The sequence below is a fragment of the Semicossyphus pulcher genome, unplaced genomic scaffold, assembly GCF_022749685.1.
Source record: "Semicossyphus pulcher isolate SPU_LCO1_2020_fin unplaced genomic scaffold, fSemPul1.0.p SCAF_1, whole genome shotgun sequence".
Taxonomy (NCBI): domain Eukaryota; kingdom Metazoa; phylum Chordata; class Actinopteri; order Labriformes; family Labridae; genus Semicossyphus; species Semicossyphus pulcher.
The window spans coordinates 29,543,257-29,570,777 of record NW_027211603.1 but is presented as its reverse complement, the minus strand read 5'-3'; the positions used below and the strand labels follow the sequence as shown (position 1 = coordinate 29,570,777).

At 42.2% G+C, this 27,521-nt stretch overlaps 2 protein-coding genes across 5 annotated transcripts in view; one reads left to right on the top strand and one right to left on the bottom strand.

The window, feature by feature from the left end:
* Positions 1 to 22,262, top strand: part of LOC138591884 (multiple C2 and transmembrane domain-containing protein 2-like) — a 43,884-nt gene extending 21,622 nt beyond the window's left edge. For 2 of the 4 annotated variants that reach the window (XM_069662548.1, XM_069662549.1), the window contains exons 6-22: positions 90 to 166; positions 2,321 to 2,435; positions 4,779 to 4,949; positions 7,463 to 7,593; positions 8,150 to 8,336; positions 9,595 to 9,688; positions 9,774 to 9,876; positions 9,964 to 10,066; positions 10,253 to 10,354; positions 10,455 to 10,529; positions 12,172 to 12,291; positions 15,500 to 15,613; positions 17,521 to 17,562; positions 19,323 to 19,432; positions 19,704 to 19,813; positions 20,317 to 20,414; positions 21,310 to 22,262. In XM_069662548.1, coding sequence (XP_069518649.1) covers positions 90 to 166; positions 2,321 to 2,435; positions 4,779 to 4,949; positions 7,463 to 7,593; positions 8,150 to 8,336; positions 9,595 to 9,688; positions 9,774 to 9,876; positions 9,964 to 10,066; positions 10,253 to 10,354; positions 10,455 to 10,529; positions 12,172 to 12,291; positions 15,500 to 15,613; positions 17,521 to 17,562; positions 19,323 to 19,432; positions 19,704 to 19,813; positions 20,317 to 20,414; positions 21,310 to 21,357 — 1,800 coding nt within the window. In that variant the 3' untranslated portion in view covers positions 21,358 to 22,262. Of the gene's footprint in view, positions 1 to 89; positions 167 to 2,320; positions 2,436 to 2,603; positions 4,289 to 4,778; positions 4,950 to 7,462; positions 7,594 to 8,149; positions 8,337 to 9,594; positions 9,689 to 9,773; positions 9,877 to 9,963; positions 10,067 to 10,252; positions 10,355 to 10,454; positions 10,530 to 12,171; positions 12,292 to 15,499; positions 15,614 to 17,520; positions 17,563 to 19,322; positions 19,433 to 19,703; positions 19,814 to 20,316; positions 20,415 to 21,309 lie in introns of those variants that run through there. The other 2 variants (XM_069662551.1, XM_069662550.1) reach the window with 2 other exon arrangements.
* Positions 22,263 to 26,419: 4,157 nt separating this feature from the next.
* On the bottom strand, positions 26,420 to 27,211 carry LOC138591930 (high choriolytic enzyme 1-like). Its single transcript, XM_069662552.1, has one exon. It carries the CDS (start codon positions 27,209 to 27,211, stop codon positions 26,420 to 26,422), a length of 792 nt encoding a protein of 263 aa, XP_069518653.1.
* Between the last annotated feature and the right edge of the window lie 310 nt (positions 27,212 to 27,521).

Here is a 27,521-nt window from a genome sequence, read left to right as displayed (position 1 = left end):
ACACTCACACACACACACACACACACTATTACAATACTTCCTCCATGTTGCTCTGTGTATTAACAGTGTGTTGGTATTTGACGTGACAGGTGTACGACCGTGATCTGACAACTGACGACTTCATGGGCTCGGCCTGTGTCACCCTGAGTGATCTGGAGATTGACAAGTGAGTGCATCACTGAGGGTTGGTGGGAAACTCTGAGTGAGTGTAGTACGTGCTGGAAGCAGTGAGAGTGTGCCCTGATGATGTAGCTTAGAAACAGATTATACATATCAATAATTCAGTTTTTTACTTCCCTTAAATTTACATTTTTTCAGGAATGTAGACCATGATATGTACTGAGTCAGTCTGCAGTTAAAAAAATAAACATTTCAGGGCTCTTTAGTAAACATACCATGTGATTAAGACACTTCAAAAATGTCTTTGAACATATCTTTCAACATTTCTGTACTGCAGTGTCTTGTTACTGCTATAAGCTAATTTCAGCTGGTCAAGTTTGTACTGTTTGTTCTTTTGAATAAGCCTAAAAATAAAGCCTTGTCTTCTTGTGAGAAGGTTGAATTTTGTTCATGTTCAGTGACCAAAGATCACTTAGTTTTATTTTCCCTCATGATGTAAAATCCTGTATCTTAGGAGCAAAATGAAACAATTACGAGCAGGTTCAATAACTGCACAGTGTAGCTGTAATTTGTTCCTTCCGTTTGCTTTCCTTTTACTAATCTCACAACTCCTCTTATTCATCCTGAGACCCCTTGGGGGGGTCCCGGTCCTCAGGTAGGAAACCACAGTACTAGATTTGAGTGTTTCTCTACTTCCAGCAGGTGTAATGTGTGCTAATAGTGAACGTTGTTAGAGGCTGTAGTTTGAGAAGGTTCCCACATTTATTTTCTTTAAAACCTTTATTATTTAAAAACATGCTACAGTGCAGTACACAATAGCTGTGTCCCAATCCACGGGCTGCAGCCCTCGAAGGAGGCGGTCCATGGAGGATGTGTCATTCATAGCCTGTGTAGACCGATAAAGCCAAACTGAAATGAGACGGTCTGGTCTACAGAGGATTGCCTGTTTAGTCACCAGCTGTTCCCGCCCTTACCCTTGACTCACCAAACGCCGCTCCTGTCGCCTAGCAACAGGTAGCTAGCGAGCTAACTAACTAGCTAGCATATCTAACGCCACGTAACTTGGCCTGTTATTTTAAAGATCATTTGTTTCAAGAGCCCTTTTTTTATTTTTACATTTGTATTGCTAGGTATTCGATTGAATTGAAACCAAAAACGTTCACATTTAAAGTGTAAACTCGGCCGTTTAACAGTCCGCAAGTCAGCAATAAATCTTGGGATATGTTGGGCCACGAAGGAGGCACCCGATGGATCCTTTGTGGCCCGGGGAAAAGGAGGATGCATTTGTTGGCCGCATCTGAAGGAGCCTTCGAAATGGGACAGCCTTCGACGCAGACGTCCTTCAAATATGCCCTTCGAAAGGATTCAGCCCCTGTATTGGGACACAGCTGATGTCCCATCTTTTTAGATTTTTTTTAATATGCCATTAGCACAATAGCTAAATAGTCCTAAAACAGGTACTTACAAAAACATAAAAGAAAATTTACAATTGCAGGACACCTCACAGGACAGTCCATAGGACAGCAAATAGAAAGGTTCACAAACAGTTTTAGTTACAAAATGGACACAAATAACAGACCCACATACAATAAGGTGACTAAAAAGCAAGACGAACCCGAAGCCCTCCGAATGGACATCCCCCTTACAAAAGTCCAGCTCAATTCTTACAGCCCACTCATGAGTCCACCTCCACGTATGTTTAAGTCAATGCACCAAATGACCAAATTACCATACATCATACAGCTGTATAGTCCAACACAGCAGCCCTGTAATAAATGCTTTCTTTGTGAAGTTTATTTTATGATCAAAAATGTTCTTAAATCAGCTCTATCATTGCTCTGAAAACGACTGAATCACCAAAAGGAAAGTATCACTAACTATAACCTTCAAAATGACCTGGGGGTAGATGTAACACCTCTCTGACACTGTCAGCAGAACTAAATGTGATTACTACATAGAGGTAGTTATCACTGCAGGGCTGTTGTATATAATCACAGTGAAGAAGTGTACTAAATAAATGGTTTATTTAGTACAGGTTTATTCTTCTTATGTCCCTGCTCCAACAGCCCGCATTAATAACCACATTACCCACAGTGCACCAGTGAAGCTGCTTAGTATCTAATAAGAGAAACTGCTGGTTAGTGTCCTCTTTCTGCCTCGTACTTCTTTCTAATTGAAGTTGTGATCCCCTTCTCTTCAGGGTCAACGAGCTGTCTCTGCCCTTGGACGACCCGAACAGCCTGGAGGACGACATGGGGGTCGTGCTGGTGGACTTGAGTCTGTCGCACAGAGACGGAAGCAGCAAAAGAGGCCATGTGTGGCAACCTCCCATATATATTTACTGCATGTTGTCTAGCAGTAGGGATACTTGTGCTGCATTGTATTTACCCCACATTTATGTTTCTACACCGTGTTTCTGTCTGTGTCGTACTAACCACAGTGTTGTTCTGTTTTGCACCTAACATGCATGCTCCTGCTGACAGCGGTGGCCTCAAAAACAGAAACGAAGCTTTAGGGTAAGGCATGATGGAGGGAGCACACGGGACAGACATGAGGGGAACAACATTTTATTTTGAAAGTCTCAAGTTCGAATCCCTTTTCACACAAGAGGGCAGCAAATCACCACATTCTGCAGAGTGTGTGCCTATTGAAGGAAGCGACACACAACTCAATTTGTTGTTTACAGTCAGCCTTCAGTCAAAGACGTAACAGTATTAGGGCACTTACAGGATAAGTCTTGCAGGATTTTCCTTATTGTTAACAAATCCTATAACAGCAATGAATAGATCATACTATCAAGCATTGTCTGTGTGTCAAAGCTTGTAGTACCTTTGTGCCATAGACCACCAAATTTTATCTAAAAGCTATAAACCTCGCTGGTTAAGCATGTACTTAATAAGCCTTTTAAAGGGAAACCAAACTCCTTTTAATACAGACATTCAGGATCAAATAAGCTCCATCATTACGGCAGCTTTCACTTTTGTGACTGACCATCAATCCCAGTGTATTTCCACACCAGCAGCTGGGTTTACATGCACTCTTCTTTGTCATTCTGATTGGACTGTTTACATGGGGTGTGATCCATTACCATCAGGCGTTTACATTCGCCGAAGCATTTAATCGGAACAACCGTGTGACATGCGCACATTATGCATTCGGTTTGGCGCTTGTGTAACTACACAGCTGCACCTAAAAGCTTATAAAATAGTGGCATAAGAAGGTCCAAATTTAACATGGATGTGCACACACACACAGCTCCACAAGTACCACAGACCTCAGTTTGTCTCTGTTACTTCCTCCACTGCCTGCTTAACAGAGAAATGACACTGCCCCCTCATTCTGTCTGCAAACCTTTTATACTGAAAAGCGAGGCGTTGTGACAGTCCCGCCATGAACAGGCTGTTTAAAAGGGGCTTACAGGTAAATGTGCCACACCTTAGGATAATGGTTAAAGGCTGAAACATTGCAAAAGAGAGACAACACAGAAGAGTAATGAAGTTTGCTTACATTAGCCGCCATAAGCTACTGGTCATGCTAGACTAAGTAAAGCTGTGGGAGCAAAACCTCTGACCGTATTGAATTTATAATGGGTGTGTTTCATTCCTTATGAATTCAACCTTTTATTTATAAGAAGAACAATGAGTTTTGTCTCTTTTTAAAAGCAACAGTGTCACGTTTCAAGGAGTCAACAACATATATGACCCCCATGTGCTTGGGGCCCGTGACAGGTCGGGGAAGTAGGAAGCATTAAGCACAGACTAAACACTGCTGGTTTTGTGTTTTATAGGATTTGTTTACAATAACAAAACAATAACAATAGAACGTGGCCAACCATATCCATTAAATGGTTCTGGTTGTTGTGTTCTGACCTGTCACTGCTGAGGTGTTTTCTCCCACAGAGCAGCTGCTGGATGCATGCTTTGTTTGTGTCATCATGCCATCTGTACTCTCTCCTCTGTAGTGCATGAGTCTGTGTATGTGTCGGGCAGCTCTCTCTGAAGGTGCTTTAAACCAGCACATCTGGCATCTTTGCTCATTCCTGGGATTAGTCCAAAAACTTTTAACCTAACTGCATGTTTGTAGGTGGAGTTGCAGCCACGTGATTGTGTGTTTGCAGTGGCCGCCATGTGCACGTTCCCCTGCTGCAAAGTGCATTCTGAATTTAAAGGTTATTTCCTGCCCATGCATGTGGGCAACATACTCAAACATGACATCATAGGCAGCTTGATCTGCATTAATTGAATCTGGGTTAAATTTATCTCCCTTCAGTGCCGTGTCTTCATGTAAGCTCAGCTAATTATCTTAGAATATGGCGGCCTATTATATATGGAAGAGAGACTCTGCTCTGCATTGTAGCTACTGCAGGCTTTACCTAATCTCTCTGTGAAATGAAGGAACAATTTCATGCTCTTTTCACTGGAGAAGACAGATAATGCTGTCTCATTCGGCCGTGCCAGTTGTAATGTCTGAAGCACTGATTTGGAGCGTGCTGCCATCTGAGTTAAGCTTTATATGCTGTATATGTGACAGTTTAGAGGTAAAATGTACTTAATAAATACATATGAAGTGTTTTACATCCTGTTTTCTGTTGTATCCTGAGCCTCTTCATGTCCCCCTTCTTACCCTTCTCTCCTTTGTTTGACGTCCCTCTCCTGCAGTCGGGAGGCTCCTCTCAGAGCTTTCGCCTGTCAGAGATGCTGAGGAAGAATCAGCTGTGGACGTCCGTGGTGTCAGTGACTCTGGTCGAGGGTCAGGAGCTGCCGCTGGACACCGCTGGAGGTCAGCTCTTTGTTCGCTTCAGACTGGGAGAGCAGAGATACAAAAGCAAGGTACTGGATGGAGGACTGATGCTATTCATCTCCTTCACCTCTTCAATTCTCAATTCTTTTCCACTGTCCTCTTCTTCTTCCCTTCCCCTGCTCCTTTTCTCCTCTCCTCCAATCCTCAACCATTTTCTTTATTTCTTTGTTATTGTTAAACATCGTCTGTAAACTCTTTTTTTTTTTCCTTCAGTCTTCTGCTTGTCTTTTTTCTGTTGTCAGATTACACCGATCTGGTATTTGCTTACAACAAGGGAAATAAATAATGATGTTTGAAGTTAAATATTGGAAATGTTTCTTCAAGGCCAGCATCCAGTTTTTACAAATCTGGACACATAACCTCACATGTATGTACAGATAAGGTGTTACAATTGTGAGAACGTCAAATGCTGAAAAAAAGATTCAAAAGGTCGGAAAAAGAAAAAATTTAATGGGAGGAAAAAAGAGCATCGTCAAAATACTGTAGATTTTACAAATTAAAAATATGGATTCCAAACTCTTTACTATTTTATAAGGTATAGTCCATTATAGTCTTCATTGTTTTGTTTTTATTGATATTTAGTATTTACTTTTAAGGTCCAAGGCCGTGGTTCTCAACTTTAAAAAGAAAGTGTGGCATAAAGTCAATGCTGCGCTTTTATTTTGAAGGACATGGGTTTCCTTTAACGTGCGTGCAGTAGTAGTGAAGTTTATTCACACTCCTTGTATACACTGATTGGGTAATCCCAGCTACAGTTACATTGACATTCTTCAAACTAGATGAGACCAACAGCAGTTGCATTTCTGTTGCACTTTTTTACTTAATTGTGTAGAGGGAATAGTTTCCTCTTATGCACTGCCACCTGCTGGTCCTTATGGTTGACCATGATACTGTTGTGTTTTGTGATGTTGACATACTGTGTTTTACTCACTGACTTTTGAACAGCAACCATTTATTTAAATATTTTGTTAAAAAGGGGTCTTTCACAGTGTACTGAATCCCTGGTTGTTATTTTGGGCACATGCCTTTAGCTGGGAAGAATGTAAAGGCATCTGTGATTTCTTTAGGTCTCTGTGAGCTGGGCGTGTTGGCTGCTGCATTATAAAGAGTGGCCTCTATCGATGATTGTGTTGCAGTAGAAGAAGGGGCTTTACTTTTCTCTGCGCTTGCTCATCATTGTTTGGTCGTAGATAACTCTGTGATTGAATTTCAGGTGATTAAACCAATTGGTCATGTTCGAGTTAAATTAATCCTTTTAACTAGATTTTGTTTTTTAAATAATCGTTGGAAACCAAAATTTTATTTGAAATTAAAATTTGATTAACTAAGCAGCCCTACTGTGTATAATGTTTCGTCCTGTCTCAGGTCCAAACTGCACCATTTTTCATTAAAGCTCCTGTGAGGAACTTTCAGTTTGTGTGGATTTTGGCGCCCCCTGTGGACAAAGCCGTACCTCTTGTCTGTTTGCTGATTTTGTCCTGTCCATGCTGAAGTAGTGTTTTTTAACAACAAATCTCATCCTGCTTTCTTTAACAGTCATATGTATCACTCATTTTAAATGTTTGCCCTGGAAAATTTAAACAAAGGCAGCGTGCAGTTAATCTCTTCGTCTGACACCTCCCCCCCACCAGCAGGTTCAGGCATATATAACTATATAGAAAGAACCAATCTTGTTGCTGATGGTCTGGTTTGCTTTTGTAGCTCATATAGAGTCATCAGAATTAATTTCAGTCCTCACAGGAGCTTTAAATACATTTTGAGTGGCTGAAAAATGTCAGAAATGTGGGTTGTGGTTTGTCATTAAGTAGGTGATAGTGGGTCCGGAGGCGAGACCAGCTGAGAACCTGACTGGTCTGAGGGACCCTCTAAACTCTGATATGATTAAAGTGCTCCACGAAAGTCTTTAAACAAATGTAAATGATGAATAATCGTGAATGACTACATATGCCACACATTTTAATTTTCTTATTATCCACATGCTGTTCCTGTATCTAGAGGGACGTATAATTAATACATCAGTACAATAATAAGATAAATGGATTTTTGCCTGAGCTGTAATCCGGCTCATCCTGGCAGCTGGATGATGTCTGGCAGTGATGATGCTCACTTTTCCTGCGCTGCTGGCTCTGCGGCTGCTGTCGTTGACGATTATCTTGTTATTCTGCATCATCATCCGTTACACATCACAGCTACAGTACATGCTGATGAGCGTGGAGATGCAATAATTAATTGTTGAGGCTTAATGTGCTGTGAAGATTCGTGATGCAGATCTTTGAAGCTGTCAAACATTTTACGCACTAAAATTTACATACATGACAGACATTAACATTTTAAAAATGATACATTTTCTAAATATTTCCTGTGACAACCAACGAGAAGATTAGATACAAGTCCAAATTTTTGACATTTTTGAGTGAGTTAATTTTAAGCCTGCAAACAAAGGTAAATTATCATTAAAACATAACAAGAAAATGTTCTCCGACTTTTTCCGACTCAGTGTCCATGCAAGTAAATTTTTCTCTGTTTTTTATTCCTGATTCAGAATCACTGTAAGGTGTCCAACCCTCAGTGGAGAGAGAGGTTCACCTTTAACCAGTTCTTGGACAGGTCAGACGTGCTGGAGGTGGAGCTCTGGTCCAAGGAGGGACGGAGGACTGAGGAGTGTTTGGGATCGTGAGTCTGCATTTCTTTTGTGTCTCTTGTGTGTGCATGCTAATGTGCATGTTATAACCATTATTGTGCATGTCTATGTCTGATATATGTATTTTTATTGTACCTGCACATGTGAAGCAGAGCCTGACTGATAACAACACTTTTTAGAGGGTAAATTCCCTGACTTAAAGGTGTTATGGCTGGTTTTTGATCTGGAATGAAAATAGACCTTTTTTCCATGTGGACTTTGCAGTGATGTGAATCTATAAAGATTATCAGAAGGCTGACAATGTATAGTAAGGCTAAATATTCTTTAATAATGAAATTTGTTTTAGTAAGCAACCAGTTCCAGTGGTAATGGACTCTAGTGTACTCTGCTGGATGAACTCCATGTAGACACCATTTCTAAACCACCACAAGTGTTGTTTTCTGCATTATATGTTCTGTAGAAAAACGTCAGAAAAAACAAATGATTCTGATATATCCGTGAAAGGCAGAGACTGATAATATCTGCAAACAATATATCGATCTGGCTGTAATGTGAAGGTCCTGTGTGTGTGTGTGTGTGTACGTACAGGTGTGAAGTCAACCTGACCAGGGTCCCTTTCGATCAGAGGCAACTGTTCACACACACTCTGGACCAGGGGAGAGGACGCCTGGTCTTCCTGCTCACACTGAAGACATGCAGCGGCGTCTCCATCTCTGACCTCTGCGCCGCACCGCTCGACGAGCCTCGCGAGCAGCAGATCCAGCTCGACAACTATGTCAGTACCTGCACTGCGTTTCTTCCAGTGTCACTTTTTCCGACATTTGTTTGTTATTAGAAAAGTCTTTGAAGCTCCTGGGAGCCAACAGTTTTAGGCATTAAAAATAACTCTATAGAAATAATCAGTCTTGTTGCTGATGGTCTGGTTTGCTTTTGTAGCTCATAAAGAGACATCAGAATTAAAATCAGTCTGTTTCATAGCCAGCGAAAAAGTCCTCACAGGAGCTTAAACTAACTTTTGAGTAGCATTGCTTGTTTAAGATCTAAGCTAAACCTTCTAGCCCTGAGGCTAACGTTAGTTAGCAAACGACTGTGCTTCTCTACAGCAGGTTGGAGTCAGTCTGTGTTTTATCTGTTATCAAAACAATATGTGAAGTGGTACGATGCTCAATCTGGCACACACAGTAATCTTAATAATAACCTGCATTAAGTGATGTGATTGCTATTGTTTACATATCATGTAGTGTGTGGATGTTTGACATTAGAGAGAAGTGTATCAGTGATATTTCTCTGTGCTGCAACAGCAGATTTAAATCACGAGAAGTTTTAACATCATAAATGTTTTTAGATGGTATTGTATGTGCGTTTATATTGTGCGTGTGCTGCGGCCACTGGTTTCAGTTTATGCCTGAAAAGTATAAAAAAGCCTGAATAGACGGGTAATCCATTACACTAAGCGTTTAGTTGGATTAACTGTCAAAAGTGGATTTGAGAAGTGTGGCAGCGTGTCCTGTTGATGGATTGAAGTGTTTGTGGAGAATACTAAAAGTACTGGCTGTGAGATTTATGATTTAAACGCTCAAGAGAAACTTTTCCAACGCAGAAAAAAGAATTTCACGGTTATTTCAAGAAAGACAAAAACCGTCCAGTAAAAGCTCTTTTATTACAAAAAAACCCAGAAATCTAATAAATAAGAGAATAGTACGGTGGCAGTCAGTGCTCTCTGAGTGATTTCTCTCTTTTTTTTTAAAAAAAGTCTTTATTAAGAGACGGTTGAGAACATTTTACAGAGACATAGCCGTGTAGTTACAGAGAGCACAAAGGGTCTGCACTGAGTAACGCTCTGCAGCAAATTAAGTGTTTTATAATATACATCTTATAAGAGAATCCTTTATAGTGATTTAAATTATTAAAAAGAAAGGCAACACCTATATCAATAAAGCATCGGTTAATTTGTCAATTGAAAGAACTGTAGCTGTGACTGTGAGTGTTTTCTAAAGTCAATCACACCTCCTGTCTGCTCACTGTCCCCGCAGAGTTTGAAAAGGTCCCTGAAAAACCTGCGGGATGTTGGTTTCCTTCAAGTCAAAGTCATCAAAGCTGCAGATCTGCTGGCTGCTGATTTAAACGGTGTGTTTCCTGACATTCATGTTCTTTCTTTGCTCTGTCTCGCTGTACAGAGGGAGCCCCGAGTGAAAGTGTTTGTGTTTTGCAGGCAAGAGTGATCCCTTCTGTGTGCTGGAAGTGGGCAACGACAGACTGCAGACCCACACGATCTACAAGAGCCTCTACCCGGAGTGGGACAAAGTCTTCACATTGTCAGTCTGAGCCTCTCTCTCATATTAATACATCACTATGTGTGTATGTGTGTGAGGAGTACCTGACCTCCTCTCTTGTCTCTGCAGCCCCGTCAAAGACATTCATGAGGTTCTGGTGGTGACTATCTTTGATGAGGATGGAGACAAGGCGCCAGACTTCCTGGGAAAAATCGCCATTCCTCTGCTCTCGGTACACACACCTCTGAGAGCCCGTCGTGCAGACAGTACACTAATCTATTTACACTCTGTGTGTAAATTAAAGTGAAGAGGGTGACCTCACTGCACAGGGTTGAGGACTTGCTAAGATGTAATCCAGCTTGACTGATGGTCAGGGTCATGTCTGAGTTCAGCACCTGATGCCCTTTCTGTCCCGCAGATCCGCAGCGGACAGCAGATCGCCTACCCGCTGAAGAAAGAGGACCTGGGCGGGCTGTCGAAGGGGACCATCACTCTGGAGCTGGAGGTTATTTTTAACCCTGTGAGTAAAAGTTCAGCCTGGAAAGAGGACATGAGCGCATGATGGCTGTGAAAGATGGGCCTGATTCTGTCTGCGTCTCATCACTTCATGTTTTTATCAGGTCAGAGCGGGCATAAGAACGTTCCAGCCGAGGGAGAGGAGGTTCATGGAGGATAATCCCAAGTTTTCCAAAAAGGTTTGACTCATCTCTGATTAATTTCCTGTATAAACAAGGTTAGAGAATCATCATTTACAGGCAATAAACACATTATTCTGTAACACACCTGCTGCTTTGGATTGTTGTTTTAATGTGTTTGTTTAAGCCAGAGCAGCAGATACTTATGAAGGGCAGAATAACCCTTAAATATATATTCATTATAAGTTATAATCTCAAAGATCTCAGTTTCGTTCTCTTTGGCGCCACCTATGGCGATAAACAGTAATTGCGGGAGCATACTCCCCAGATATCCAGACAGTGTTGCATGTGTGACGTCCACGGTTGGCTCCGGTTGTAACTCTTGATTTTCCTGGCTGACGGTCGCTTTCCTTTTTAGACTGTTTGCTTCATCTGAGCATCAAATTTGTTTCTTTTTCTTTGGATTTTCACTTATTTTTGAAGTTGTATCTGTAGTCATCGATCTTTTCTTTGTTTGTTCAGCCATAGTAGATTACTGTTTACTCGCAACACTTGCAGAGACCGGAAAAGCAGCCGCTTAGCTCCGCCTACCCTCTCTGGCAGACCAACCACTGCTGGCTGATGGAAAACGCGTCACTAACTGGGCACCGCTTGTGATTTTCTCAGAGAAAGTTGCCACAGACACCCAGTCTGTAATACTGCAGATGCAAAGGCTTTCATCAGTGGGCCACAGGCTCAATCACCATTGTGTTACCTCATTCAGTGATAGATAGTGACTTAACAGACATTTATTTACATGAAAATCTTCGAGATTATTACTTTAACTTACTGTCTTATATGATAATAAACTGAATATCTTTGAATTTCAAATTGTTAGTTGAACAAAAAACATAAAGAAAAAAACAAAACTCAATTACTAAAAATGAGTTATTTATCAGAGAAATTATTGGCAGATATAGGCATTAAACGTTAAAGGCAACCAAGAGTAAAGAGGACAAGGGTCAAAGGTCGCTGCACTTTTGCTAATATTTCTGCAAAGCTTGGATAATTAAGAATTTAAAAAATGGGAGCTACTGAAAAAAAGATGTCGGTGGAGAAGAAAACGTTTCGATTGTTTATTCTGAATGAGCTCTTCTGGAGGTTTTCATGAACATTTCTGCTCTGCTCTTTCCTGAAAAGCAACAACTGCAGGGTAAAGTCCTTCCTCTGCCAGAATGTGTTGAATCGGGCTTTAATTGACCCCGACTGTGCCGAGTTCTTGTCCGCTGTTCTGCTACATTAGTTTGATATACAGTGTGCAGGACAGGGTGCGAGACAGGGTGCCTGACTGTCTGTACTCCCCACAAAGACTCATTGTTGTCAGACAATACATCGCTCACTAACGCCGAAATTGGCTTCCACACTGAGCACTGGGATGGTAACGTGCGGCGTTCCCCTCTGTTTAAATGTTGAAAGTCTCAGTTGACAAAATCAGGTCAGATTACTGACATTTTTTGACCTGACCATAATGGCTCGCTCCAAAACATACCAGCTACTCTCGTGATTTACCTCACTGACCCCACCAGCTCCTGGTGCTTGGGAATGAACACATTTCTTCTAAAGTTAACTATATACACATGATCAGGAGCTCTTTAATCCATATTTTAAACACCACTGCTGTAATATTTATGTGTTTTCATGTTGTCTAATCTGTATCTTTCAGGCCCTGGCCAGGAACGTGCTGCGAGTTAAGACACTGTACAGGGCGATCATATCCACTCTGCAGTACATCAAAAGCTGCTTCCAGTGGGAGAGCGTTCAGAGGAGCCTGCTGGCCTTCCTGGTGATGTGCTTTAACTGCTTATCAACACGCTATCTGCATTTCCCTCTTTTCCCTCCGAGCTGCAGAAGACAGGCGCAGTCTGGCCAGCCCCTACTTGAACTCTCCCAGAGAGAATCTTAATCAATGCGGTGTTGGGCTCAGCAGAAAGGCAGGCTTGGCCCCGGCTCTGTGTTGGAGTGGACGCTTTTTTAGCGTTGCGTGTCTCGTGGATGCAGAGTTAAGCCTCAGCTGGAGCGGGTACAGTCCCAGTGGAGCCGAGATAGAGTCTATTTTTGTTCTACTTCCCTGACAACTCATTAACCCTCTGTCCAATCTGTACTCGGTTTGATTTAGACCCCATTATGCAGACAGAAGTCCAATTAAAAGGCTCTTCAGAGATAAGGCTTATTCTCCATCCAGCCATTGTTGAAAACAAGTGTTAAGCAAGTGTGAAGACAGGAACACAGGACGAGCTTCTCAGGCCTTGTCTGTAACTGCACGGTGGAGTGAGTGCTGATCTTTCTGACATTATTCCCTCCCAAATCTGGCTTGATTGAAACCAAACAGCCAGTTGTGCATTAACTATGCAGGCAATCAAGGTCATGGAGAGTTCCTTCTGTTTTTGCAGCGGCCGTCCTGTAGATGGCACTAAAGTTTTGCTCAGCTTTCTAATGTGGGGAGACGGGTGAAGTGATACTGTACGCCAGCCAATAGCACAGTTTGTTCAATTTGCTGTGAAAAATGGGAGCTGCTGCACAGAGCTGTTATCTGAACAGAAGCTACTGTTTAGCCTTGAGTCGTGCATTTACATTTGTAATTTAGGATCTTTGGGACCTCCAGAAACGGAGTCGTCCAGGGTCAGCGCGCTTCAATCACAGACTGCTGCCATGGAAATATTTAAAGCAGAGTTAAAGCACACTGGTGGCAAAATATTCTTATTATTGGAATTATGAAAAATATCCAACTCCGCTCTGATAATTAACAAGGATAATATTGTTGTTTTGCCTGACAGCTCAGACACACACACACTCAGGCACAAACCATACAAGCATGACCAATCACACTACGCACACACACACACACACATCCTCCCACAGCATCTGAGTGTTTGAAAGACAGTACCATCTGTACTCATGTTTTCACACTTCCTGCCTTTTCAAGCCTCAGTGAGAAGACATAAATGGCTGCTTAATATCGCCACACGAGAGAAATGAAGCAAAGCTTCACTCCACATGACGGGACGGAGCGACGAGCTACCTGCAACATCTGCCGAGTGTCAGACAGCTTCATGCAGAGCGCTGCAGACACTGCAGTATACTTTAAGAAAACTATATGTGTTTCCACATACTCCTTTCAGTTTAGAAAAGAAATTTATATTTATAAGCTCAATTTGCAGAAATATTTGTCTTTAATTTGACACATTATGTAAAATGCTCTTTCACTGTTCTGAAATGTGTCCTTGATTTGAGGCTGCCTAGAATCACTTGCCATCAAATCCTTTATTATTCATTGATTGTGGAAAATCAGAGCTTCTTGAATATAAAGTTTTGGACAGATTACAAACTTAGTACTTGTTATATAAGGAAGAAAACAGTGAATCATGAACCCAGATCACTGGATTTATGATGTTCAGAGTGCATGCATTAGTGCCTCCTCATCACGTCTACATTTGTGTCGCTCTACAAAATCTTTCAAACTGAGTCCAACTAACCTCGTGGGGATCCACTGAGAATAATGTAAAGTTGAAGATTATAAAACTGCTCTTTATCTTTTCTAATAATTATAAAAAAGTGAAATTAAACAGTTAAAGTCCGTAGAAACAGGAGGTGTTGCATCAGAAATGAAAGTCTTTGCAGAACAGCATCAGTAGACGTGCACCTCGGCTTGCTTTAAAGAGATGGTAGGAAAGTTTTCCATTTCACAGGATCTGCAGCAAAAAGCCACATTGCTTAATTGAAACACACTTATTACCATTAGATATATTTAGTTTTCTATTGTTAGCAAACTTGTGCTTCACTGACTTTTCTCTTGTGTTACTATTAATGACTACATTTTAGCATTTAGTAATATCCCGTAAATGTTCCTGTTGGTCAGAATAGCTGCTGTTCAGCAACAGTTACACTTTAAAACAATGAATGATGTCAGCTCTTGGATTACCGCTGTGCCATGCAAACCCTTCCTCCGAGCATTAGTGTGGAAATCCTGCTGCACTCTGAGAATGTGCTACCCTCCAGTTCAGTAGCTCTCTAACATTAGGTAGCCTGACTTTTTTTCTCTCTCTCTGTGATCTGGATTGTATTTCCAGAGCCCTTTTTGCTGTCGAAGACTGTGTTATGCCTCTCACGCTGAAATGGGCGGCAATTATCACAATCTTTACGGCCTGAGTATACATTTCCACCAAAGCGTGACTTGGCTTCCCCCTCCGTCCCGGCTCTCGCAGTCATTACAAAGTCCTCACTAATAAAACATAACCCTTTCAGGGAGGAATTGGTTTCATCTCCTCTCCCAGGCCCTGTTTGGCTTGTGATAACACAGACAAGAGCATGCTTGGCTTTTTGCACATTAAAGCTGATGCTGGTCGTGGTGGTGGTTATAGGGGGGGCTTCAGCCATCTTTCATGTCAGTTGGTGCCTCAGAGGAGAGCGATGTCTTTACCAGATGTTCACTTCTATTTTTATTAGCGTATAAAAACCTGTAACCCTTCCCCACGCCTTGTGGCTCGCTGCCATTTTGGCCGGCGCTGCCTCTCTGACGGGATTATTTTATCGGTCCATTTAGAGACATCACAAGCCATCCTCCTTTATCCTCTTATCCTTTTTACCTGAGCCACGCACAGGTGGAATGTGCATCACAAGTGCCATTATGGATGCTAATGACATATTCACACACGGGCTCCCTGTGGCTGCGTGGTCGGCTTTAATGTACACCAGATGAGAGAGGCAGAGCAATTAGACGTACGTGGTTAATGTCAATGCAGATGCAGGGGGTGGAGGGCACGCCGGCCCTGCACAGCATATGCAGAATAACTGTGTGGCTTTGATAGTGGCAGGAGAGCCTTCATCAGCTTGACCAGTGCTCGTGTAATCAATAACAGATAGGATCAACCTTTAGCTAGCAGGGAATCGGGAACTATTGAAAATGTCTTAATGAAGAGCAGTTTGTTTTATCCTCCTGCCCCCCTCCTGTCTGCCCTCGCTGATATCTGACCCCTGACCCCCTCTGCCTGCAGGTGTTTGTGGTGACAGTATGGTACTGGGAGTTTTACATGCTGCCCTTCTTCCTGGTCCTGCTCATCTCCTGGAACTACCTGCAGATCCGCTCCGGTCGCGTCAGCCAGGACGTGGTGAGTCCAGAGCGTCTTCATCAGCCTCCTCCATCATGTTCCCTGCTGGCTCCCGTTCACACTCCTCTCCTTATTGTGTCGAGTAAAAAACAGCTCCCTCTACAATAGATTGCTCTCATTTTGTTCCATAGCAATCAGCTGCTCCTAGCTTTATATGAATAAAATAACACATAATGCAAAGAAAACTCCCTGAATAGACTAATGCAACATGATTACAGCTCAGCTAATCTTCAGTGTTTTTCTGCGTCTAACACTGCTTTCTTATTGTCCTGATTTCTGCCTCTCCTCGGCTGTAATTGCTCTGTTGCCCTCCTCTTGTTGTGACTGGTCAAATTAGAGGAAGTTTTTGGGCCTCTGCTCTGTAAAGGTCACAATTCACAGTGTTTCTTTTTTCAGCTGTAAACACTTTCAGCTTCACAGAAAAGAGGAGGGTGTATCTTGTGTGTGCTCAGTGTGGAGTAGCAGCTGTATTTACTGACTACAGTACTGGTAGTTCAACACAGACTGTAAGTTATAGCAAATTATATACACAGAACTGTGTTCAGACAACAATGTTCTTTATTATGGAGTGAAACCAGTTAAATATGTGCTGTTTTACAACCATAAAGAGGTGCAACTTACCATTACTCATTCTGTTTTTTTAAGCCTATACATAAGCATTTGCAGCTTACACTTATTTCAGTATTAATCTGCACAATATATTTATACATTTTTTGCTCTATTAAGCTTAGAAAAACGTGGAGGAAAAAAAGCTCAGCACAGTTTCTGAAAGCCCAAAGTCGTGTTTTCAACTTCTTTTGTCCGTCCGTCTAAAACCTCCAGACTCTTGATTCACTGTCATGAATGACAAGCACGAGAAGCAAACGAAGCTGCGACCAGCAAATGTTTCACATTTCTCATGGATATGATATAAAAATAATCAAATTAGTTGGCCGTTCATTTTCTTTTGATCAATAAATCCAGTAATTGTAGCAGCTCTAAGTTGTTCCCACAGCCCGAGGCAACTTCTTCAGATTGTTTCCTTTTTTTGTTTTTTTGTTTTTATACCAGACCAACAGTCCACAACAAATATATTTATCACATAGTTTATAATGATTCCAACAGCAGTATCATCGGAATAAAGCTGTTATGGTTTATTTTCTGAATAACTAAATGATTAATAGACTTTACAGGCATCACTACAGAATATAGCACTTTTACATTAAAAATAAGAATAAAATAACACCATTTAAAGCCGTGCATGTGGTGTAAAGTGTGTTTTTAGAGACTATTTTGCTGAGAGAGAAAACTAAAGTAAAGGTCTGAGAACCAAATCACTGAGCTGAAAGATGCAGAAACTCTCAGTAGACCTGTAAAGCTGGTGATAATTGTCTGTGTGTTCGTCACATTAAGGGAAAGTATAAGTAATCAGGGCTGCCTGTTTAAGTCAGCGGCTAAATCACGCGTCCCGTGTGCAGAGGCTCAGTCCTCGATGCGGCAGCCCGGATTCAACTCTCACCCTGTCCTGAGCTGCGTTTCGTCCTCGCTCTCTGCCTCTGATACTATCCACTGCCCGCTCTCCATCAATTAAGGCATAAAAGGCCAAAAAATGTGTCTAAAAAATATATATATATATTTATAAGTAATCATGTGATCCTCTGAAAATACAAGCCCTGATTACTGCAGTTTGAAGTATTTAATTCTGTAGGAGATGTGTGAGTCGTCTCACCTTCAGTCCCCCCGGCCTGGCCTGTCACTCAGCTGTCCTGTGGTGTTTCTTTAGGCTGACCTCAGGGTCGCGGCTGGTCCCTGCTCTTTGTCACATGACGACCCCGTCAGCCCTTCAGAGTTCATCCAGACTCCCAAAATGAGACAGTGTGTATAATGCTTGAATATCACTTGTTTTAACGCAGGTCTGTTTTGTTCAGGTCAACATGGATTTGGGGGAAGAAGAGGACGATGATGAGAAGGTTTGTATCTCTTGTGGCTGTTCTCTGTTTACTAAGCATCAGTATATTTATTTATATGCCAATAGATAGAAAAGATGTTAGCTTTATTTGTACATGTTGACAAAGGTTTGTGCCTCTGATCTATGATTTTCTCTTGTTAAGCTTTTTATTCAGCTCTAAATCTTCTGATGCGTTTTGATTCCTGCCAGCCTCCAGTCTTATTTTTGGTAAACTTGCGGTTACTAAAAGACATTTGGGCTTAATGAAGACCTCACCAGCCCGCTCCCACTTGTCAGCACACATTCATATGCTAATAGAGAGGCGGGGAAGGAGGTTCTGCTGCATTGGGGAAAGTCCCTGAGCTTAACACGCCATATAATACCATCAATATGGAACTAATGACAGCACTTAGACATGCCTTTTCAAAGTTTGTGTTCAAAGTGTTACAATGCTTTTAGGCAATGAAATATTCCTTCACAATGACAGCAGTTTATGGCAGACGTTGTGAATGGGCTGCGTGGGCCTGATGTGAAGTGCTTCTCATACTGGTTCCAGTGGGAACATGACCCTGAAATGGCTGAAGTGGTTAAATGCAGCAAGTAGGTTTGATGGATATTTGACTTCCTTACATGTGTTATTTTAGCTTGATAGTCTCTGTGCGTCTGGAATATCGCAGGTTTGAAGCTCTTTTCCCAGGCTCGCCCTCCCTGTGTCTGGATGGCAATGATCCAGCAGTCTCTCATACTGTTTCTGAGCAGAAGCAAACATTTATCACAGATCACACGGTGACAAAGACCACAGTCCCCCAATGACCACCTCTGCTCCCCCGCCGACCGTCCTCACAGAGCGCAGCTCCCCTCTTTAGTCCTCCTCCGGCCTGTGTTTGATGTGGACATGTGGCCGTGTCTCCGTCTGAAGTCTGATCTCTGTGTTTACTTTAAAGCCGTCCGTCCCTCCTGGGACCTGGACCAGCCTGAGAACAGTCTCTGTCATAATGTGAAGTCCAGTCCCCCTCTGAAGAGCTTTCACTTCAAACACTTTTAAACTTGCTCTTAAAGAATCGGCCTCTCCATTCACGTTTTGCAGACGCTGTTATCAGCGGTGAATGAGTCTGTTTCACTGATCGGGTTTTTCTTAAATAGCTTTTATTATTTAGTCTTGTAGAGAACAAAACTGTGGCCTTGACAATTTGTCGGATGTGCCTGGTTAGATAAACCTGTAAAGTCTCTCTCATTGTATAGTGAAGCTGACACATTTCTATAACTTCAGAGACGCTTTCAGAGGGCTCTCAGGGTTGAAATCAACCTAAAATCAAATAGCTGTTGTTAATTATCATTCCAGTAAATGATGCTTTAACCTTTTTCATATTTATTAAAGCTTCCTTATTTTTGAGATGCTTTCTTCTCATTTGAAACCGGCAGGTAAATGGGAACACACAGCCACATGAGAACACACACACATACTAACACAATTATCAATGATCAAAACGACATAAAACAACTACATTTAAAATAAGTAACACAAGTGTCTTTTGTTTTCACTTGTATTTTTTCTTAGTGATTTAAAGAGTTAAGAGAATTTAATGAGCTGCATGTCTCAGAATTTTCTGACCGGCACAAAACTCTAATTCGATTCATAAAAGAGGCTTTTATTTTGAAAAATGTGTACTTTAGCTGCTGAAAATGATTTACTAACCCCTCTGTAAAATTCCCCTCTGATTCATACTAAACTCTGAACAGCATGAAAACTTTGTGTCTCAGAAGTTTGTTTTTGTGCTTCAGGAGTCGGAGAGACGCGGGCTGATGGAGAAAATCCACATGGTCCAAGAAACCATCATCACCCTTCAGACCCTGCTGGACGAGATCGCCTGTTTTGGGGAGAGGATTAAAAAGTGAGAATAAAAGATTCATCGCCCGGCTCGCTGCAGTGAAATATTTATCTGTAGCTCAGCTGGAGGGATCTCAGATGTTTTTGGTTGCAGCAATGAAAACATTTTCTAGAAATGCCTCTTTTTCTGAATATTTAACATCATGGTAACTGTCCTGCCCTTTAATTATTCATAAAGATAGTCTGAGATACATTTAATGATAAGTTTAACTTTACTTTGATGAGTGTTTTGTTTTATGTAAATTAAGTAGTAACAAAAAGTCTTAATTTTTCAGCACTTTCAACTGGTCGGTGCCGTTCCTGTCGGGCCTGGCTTTCCTGATCTTTGTCATTGCAGCAATCCTCACATACTACATCCCAGTACGCTACATCATCTTAATATGGGGTGAGTCTCAGACTCTAAATCATGTCTTTTGTTTCCATTTTAGCTGCTTCCCCACCATAAAATACCTGTCCACTAGGTATTTATTTGCTGTCATTGTAATAAAAAATGTCTTTATTTCCTTTCTGAGCGTCTTTCTTTGAAACATTAGATCTACAAGGACACAGCAGTATTTGCTTTGTGTGTTTCCAGGCAGCTTCGACCTTTTTCCTTCTCTCTCTGGTGATGTGTGAATTAAAGCGTATCTCATTGTTAAAAATCTTACTGAAAACAATTATTGTGTGCCTGACTCGAGTGTAAAATGTTGCTGTTTTCCAGCCTTCAAAGTGAAAGTAAAACAAGAGAAAGGCACACACACACACACACACACACACACACACAGTCGTACTCGAGGCGATATTTTCTTGGACAACAAGAGTCTCCTCTCGTTTGTTTGTGTGGAAACAAAGAGCCGCAGCCACAGGAGACTAGTGCTAATGATATGTTGGTGTGAATTTCTGTTTTAGGTATCAATAAATTCACCAAGAAACTACGGAACCCGTACAGCATTGACAACAATGAAGTGCTTGATTTCCTGTCGAGGGTGCCTTCAGATGTGCAGAAGGTAAGCCCCGCCGGATCAGCCGGCCAGGAAGCCCGAAATCCCAGAGCCCTGCAGCTCTGAGTTTTACTACAACAACTCCCAGGCATCCAGCGCTCCTGTCTGTATAATTAGCTTCATCTGTATAATTATGTAGCCCCGTATAATTTCTGTTGTGTTTTGGTCATGATACATCCCTGGTGGAGGTCTGCTGTTCCCAGGCTGAGACAGGAGACGCTGCTGCTGCTGGTATCTCCTGCATGAACTCAGCAGCCTCAGCAGGAGTAAAATATCAGTGAACACAAAAGAGACAAAAAAGTAGCATCATTTTGTTTATTCGTAAAAATAACCAGATTTTTGGATAAAATTCAGGATGAAGGTAGCAGGATTTTGCATCGATTGTGCAAAATGTATTTCAACTACAAATCCTCTATAACTCTGAGCTATTCAAAGGAAATGTATTCATCACTCCTACTCTTTTTTTTCTCATCTCATCTCTCCTCTTATATTCGTGTTCCCTTGTGCTGACCTCTTTTATTCCTTTCATCCCTCTTTCCTCTGTCCCCTCTCTCTCTCTTTTTAGCCGCAGTCATCTCTCCTCCTCGCCCTCCCTGCCTCTGTCCGTTTCTCTCTAAGCTGTTTGACCCCGTTTGCCTCCTCCCTCTCCTTCGATGCCCTTGGGCCTCTGGGTTTAGTGACGCTCTCTCTCTCTGTCAACTCTCTCTGCTGACCACTGTTGTTGTGTCCTTATGACTACGGCCGTCCTAGTCAGCGCTGGTTGTTCTTTATCATATGCTGCCTCTGAGAAATTGTTTTTCATTAGACATAACTGAACAAGATGTAATGCATCAGCGGTAGAAAGAGACTCTCACTCTCGCTGTAGTTGCTCTGTGAGTAAAGAGCTTCTTGTTTCCTGCAGGTTCAGTACAGCGAGCGGAGAGGCAGCAGGAAGAAGAAGAACCTGTAGACTGTAAACGGAGCACGATGTGGAAACAGCCATGATGCTGTTGCTTGGGAGCGTCTACCTGAAACTGTTAGCAGAGGATCTGCAGGAGCTCTGCAGGGCGTCTCTCTTTGCTTTATTTCAATGAACAGCTCAGCAGCACTCACGTCGACCAGCACCTAAAGACCTGCCAACCAAAGAAGTCCACACTTCCTTTGACCACATTTGTAACAGAGTTTATTTTTGTCTCTATCTGTGCATTTCTGAAATCATTTGTAATATTATGTCCGAAGAATGTAGGTGTTTTATTGTATGTACAGTTGATTCTCTACGATGAACAATCAGAAGCTGCTTTATTCTATTTTCTGCCCGGAGATCGTGTGCTCCTGAAACCAGCTGAACTGTCAGCTGTATTTTACTGAATGTATATGTTTGGAAACATTTGTATATTTTTAAAAACATGAAGATTTTTAAACTCCGATTGGCTGCTCCAGCATTCGGCTGGGATCAAAGTAACTTTCCTGTCAGGTCACTTTCAGAAGTCGTGTTCAGGAATTTTCTACCAGAATTTATATATTTTCACCCAAAAAGTCACTTTTCCAAATATCACACAACATTTGTCCAAATACAGCAACATATCAAAAGTTAGTAGCAAATATAATGCATTATTATTTACATTACTTTGAGGATGTATAGAGAAATGTGCACGCAGAGTTGACTGACTGATTTCACTTCAGTGCCTACGTAAAGTTCAGTTTTCGTTCTTCATATTCATACATCCATGATTCTCTGCACCCTTTGTTGTGTATTACTCTGCTTGTGAGCGGGAAGGGTCCAGATCTGTACACACATGACTTTATTTATTAATGACAATCACTAATGAAGACTTTGTGTCTCATTTCTAACAGCAATAAATGCACTCGACCACACCGCCTGTGTTCCTCCTCTGTGTCTCCGCGTGCCGTATTCTTCCTCCTCTCCGTGCTGCAGGATTGTGGGCGTCTAACCGCACAGTTTCAGAGCCCCCTCTCTTCATTAGGCTTTCATGAAGCGAGGCGAGGCTGTGCGAGACCTCGCCGGCACCCTGGCTCCCCGCTGTGCCGATGGCCCTTGGGCGTCGCCACTAGCAGGAGGACCTGGGTGACCTCCTCTCAGCTGCTGTGACGAGACGCCTGCAGCCAGCATCCTATCAAGCTCAGCAGCCAGACAGACCTGCAGCGGCTCGCAGGCTGCACAGCGCTCAGGAGCAGGAGGAGGTTTTAAAACCTGCCACAAGCAACAACAGCAGCACCAATTTAGGGATTGGAGAATGGGAGTAGTTAAGATGTTGGCGTTCGCAGTAATACCCGGGGAGTTATGCCTTTTAAGTCAGAGCGCGTGGGCTCTCAGCTGCAGCCTTTAAATGAGGAAAACTGCTCTAATAAAACACAATAATAATCCCTATATGTCTGTATTAAATTTCATATAAATACTCACTTCAGATATCAGATATATAAACACTGCTCTGCTTGAGCTATACATAAAACAACACGTCCTCTGGAGAATAAACTGAACATCCTTTAACTGCTCGGTGTAACACACACAACATCCTACATGCAGCTACAGTATATAAAATAATGTGATGATTTGTCCAATTGTCTTGAGGAGCGAGTGTGTGGAGAACGTGGCAGATGATGACCTGTGTATCTCTTCATCTAGTTATAATGTTGACTTAGGTATTCAATATTAATAACCTGCTGTCAAGGACACTGGAAGGACATCTCAATTTGACACTTATAGGCTCGGCATGAATATGTATAGGCAGCGAGACGCGTCAGAATTACCAAGTAAAATCACAGTTCACACGTGGGGACTAATGTGATGTGGCACACGCATTCTGATGAGACACAAATACAGCGGCTGATCGGTCTCTGAAGACTTGTTATAGCTCGATACTGGACCTGAGAACGTTCAGCTGCGTGTGTGTGTGTGTGTGTGTGTGTGGAGACAGAGGAGCTGCATATGAAGCCCTGCAGAGGCTGTGAATGTCCACTATTATCCATTAACAGTCCTTATTCACACATTAGTAACACATCTATTATGAACTCTGTGTGAGACCGTGCAGACAAAGGTCCTGCATATACAGCTCCACAGAGGTTTTAAACGTCCAGTATTATGCATTAACAGTCTGTATTAACTCATTGATAGCTACATCAAACACTGATCAAGTGTGTGTGTGGAGATGGGATGGAGTGGGTCTAACCGGCTACGTCATTTTATCTATAAACCGTCTCCACAGCAGCAGGAGGCTGTTTCCACACTGACAGGTGTGTTTGATACACGCCTCACTTTGTCTCTATTTCTGCCACACTTCACCTTCACACTCTTCCTGATGATTAAAACTTCATGAGCATTGAATTCTTAGCACAATTTTTATATTAATTTTCATGTCAAAAGCCTGGGAGGCTTGGAATAAAAGTGCAGATATGGTTAACCTTCACGCTTTTCAGATCACACCGAGCAGCTCAGTCAGGGATCAAGTCTGTTCTTTCTTCCTGTTTCCAAACATCCTCGCTCATCTTAAGAGATGTATAATTATCATGACATTGATATAACCATAACCATCATTGCTGTTAACCTCTCACTACAAACTGACGAACAGATCATGTGTTTAATAAAGAGCTCTGCTCCATGGAATGAGAGTGAACTTTTCTTTTAGCTCTTGGAACGAATGAGAATAATAATATTTTATAAATAATATGCTGTCGAGTTTAAATGAAGGTATTTTGTTGTTGGTTCAGCCCATCTGTAATCAACTCTTATTCTAATTTTTGGAAAATGTTTGTTTTCTCACGATTGTTTTATCCTCGTTCAACATTCATGCCTGTCAGTAATGAGCCTGATTGTGACCACGCTGACCCCTCAGATCCCCCTCAGCTCTCCCACAGTGTTAACAATCCTTCAGGGAGTCTGGGTGCAGGTAAATCACAGGCGCACTGTGTTGGAGCTGGGCTGCTGCCCAGAGGCTGTGGGGCGACTGTGTCGTCCCGCAGCCGGGCCAACATCAAAGCCCCGATCCAGAAGAGCCTGAGGCTACAGCAGCCGACAGCTCTGACTGACGGAGGAGACGCACAATGATTTCGTGAGAGAGAATGATGAACACACTGATATTAAGTTTGGCTTTTGTTTCACTATTTTTAAAGATCTGCAGACTTCTCGAGAAGCAAAATAAACATGTTTGTTGTTTCATCTCAGAGGATGAACCTGAAAAATGATTTCGCTAATTAATTCCATAAAAAATCTCCAAAACTGACTCAGTATTTTTGGACGATCTGTGGCACACCAAACTTATTTATTATAGAAGATAAATCTTTAAAATCTGCTCTCAAATAAGTTTTAGAAAAGGCTTGAAAGGCTAAAACAAATAGGCCCTTTGGTGTGCAGCAAACATTACTCTAATACTGTATATGTATTATGAGTTTTATTTTCATCTATGACTAAATACACAGCATTTAATTCTTTTGTGTAGGCATCCCAAACTTTTTTATAAGTCGTACCCCACAGCCCTCTCAGATAATCTCAACCCTTTCTTTATCATCACCACCAGTCATGTTCTAAATGTGTTCATTGATAATCAATAATAAATTGCAGATTTATTACCTACTGATGATACATTAAATACGGTTTTAATACTCTTTCCTTTCACTTATCTGTTGAGGCTTCAGTTTGGTTTAGTGTATACTTAAACCATCAGTTACAAGGGCAGAAACTGGGCGTTTCATCCATTTAGCCATCAGGCTAATTTTAGCGACCTATGTAAACCAGAGGTTCCCAATCTTTTCAGACCATGGAGCCTACCACTATTTACTAGAGCAAAATAAAATTCCCAAGAAGGCTACCTCTATCCTCTGCAGATATGTTCTGGCAATATAAGAGCCAACACAATTTAAGTAAAAGTATTTATAATATGAGTACAATTTAACTGAGACAAATTAGCCTGTTTTGGGTGTAGTCTACTAAGTCAGCCACGATTGCAGTTAGCATAAAACAACTCTGTCAGGGACACAGCTAAGTGTTGCTGCTCGACTTTATCTTAAACCTTGTAGCCTTTTCTCAATTTGTTTAATTCTGTTAATTAATGACTGACGAGTTTGAATGCTTAGCGAGCTAACGTTAGCTTGATATCCCATGATATGTCTGATGTCATGACAAGACAACCCTACGTTGTAATGTCCATGATGAAGTATTATTGGTCTCGCAAAAAGGTAAATGAAATGGCAATTTTTGTTTGAACTGAAGAGCTTTTAGCAGGGTAACTAAAGCTAACGTAACATCAGCGGTACAGTTTGGGAATAACTATCTAAACCCTTTTGTTTTAGCTAACTCTTTCAATCATTTAGCCTTTACTTAAAGCTGTTTCAACGTCCCTCATGGCTTGCTAATAGTTTTGACACACTTCTTTTTGTGAAAGATGATGTTGTATTGTAACTGAAACTTGACAGATAACATTTTTAAATTAATTTGTTATTTCATGTGAGCTACTGCGAATCTTTCCTTAAACCTTCTGACATCTGCGGAAGAATGTGCAGATACCCGTTTTGGTACAGCAGGTACAGCAGGTACAGCAGGTTTATTTTGTATTCATGTTATATCAACTACAGTGTCTGTGATCGTGTTCTTGAGGAAAGCTTGAGCAACAGTGTGGCTAACTGCTGGGTTTTTAACAGGTGTTGGAAAACAACACAGCTCTGACACAGAAGAATGAGCTCTGAGGAAAACTTGTTGGTAGGATCAAGTCATTGTTGGTTTTGGTCTCTTTGTGAGCTTAATTCTGTGAGATTGAGTTCTGGAGGTTTTATTTTGAGCATCGGAGCCTTAGATTATTGCCGATCAGTGAGCTTACTTACATAAGTATGGTAAGCCAATAAGGTAGAAATTATATAAATGAGCAACAGAGACAAAAATAGAATGAATGCATTAACTTTATTATGTATATCAGAGGTTTCACACATTCATTTACTCCTATATTCTGCTGTTTGCTTTTCAAAGTACTTTATAACTGAGATGTGTTTTCCTAAATGACCACTTTGAAACATTATCATTGTTGTTAGCAGCCGTAGAGCAGGTTGATCCTCCTGATGTCCCAGTAGGACATGCCCTGCCTCTGGCCGATCTGGACGTTGGGGTCGGGGATGGGGGAGATGGAGTCCTTCCCGTACTGGATGGAGAAGGCTGTTCTTCCATAGTGCATGATGGAGGAGTAGTCGTAGGGAGTGTTCAGGTTGTTGGTGGACTGCTTGTAGAAGTTGTAGGCCATCTGCGGGTTGATGTTCTCCCAGTTGATCCTGACGTAGTAGTCGCGGTCGCTCCTGGTCTGTTCGTGCTGGAAGCCCAGAGCGTGGTTGATCTCGTGCATGACGATGCCGTGGTAGAGGCAGCCCTGCTTGTTGAGAGAGAGCACCTGTCTGCCTCCCTGTCTGCCCAGAGCGGAGAAACATCCGGCCTTGTTCTCGATGCTGATGTAGTCGTACTCGTTCCGCCGGGGGACGAAGCGGATGCAGGTCCTGCTGTGGTACACCTTCATGGCGCGGTCCATCTTCTGCCTCTCCCAGCTGGTGAACTGGCTGCTCACGGTGAAGGGGATCGTCACCAGGCCGTTGGAGGCTTTCCTCCACAGGCAGTTCTGGGACCAGCACATCATGGCGTTTCTGGTTCTGGGAGCCAGCAGGTCTCCTTCCAGCAGCATCTCGTCGGTGGCGTTGTTGGAGGTCAGAATCCTGGTGGTGATGTCCACGGTGTCTGGGACTTCTTCTTCTTCTCCGCTTCCTTCCTCCTGGAGAGGAAGAGCCTGAGAGAGGCCGAGCAGGAGCAGCAGCAGCAGGCTGGCAGAGGGAGTCATCTTCAGGGTGGGTCTGGAGGCTGTGGAGCTTCTGTGGAGAGCTGCTGTGGAGAGACTCCTTGAAGCTTGATGTTTGACTCAGGTCAGTCCACACTCTTTATACTCTCCTCTACAGGTGTGTCTGCAGGAGGATTATGGGTTGGGGTCCACACTGATAGGCCTAAATAAACCTCTGGAGGGAGGACTCCACAGACAAACCTACTCTTTAAACACAGCATCTAATCCGCCAAATGTTTCTTTGTCCACGTTGTCCTCTCAGTGTGCCCTTTAGTTACACAACGCTCAGCTGGTTTTATGTTTCTTTGTTTTA

What these genes read in the sequence shown, in the direction of transcription:
- LOC138591930 (XM_069662552.1), bottom strand. Translation starts at nt 27,211, where the DNA reads ATGACTCCCTCTGCCAGCCTGCTGCTGCTGCTCCTGCTCGGCCTCTCT.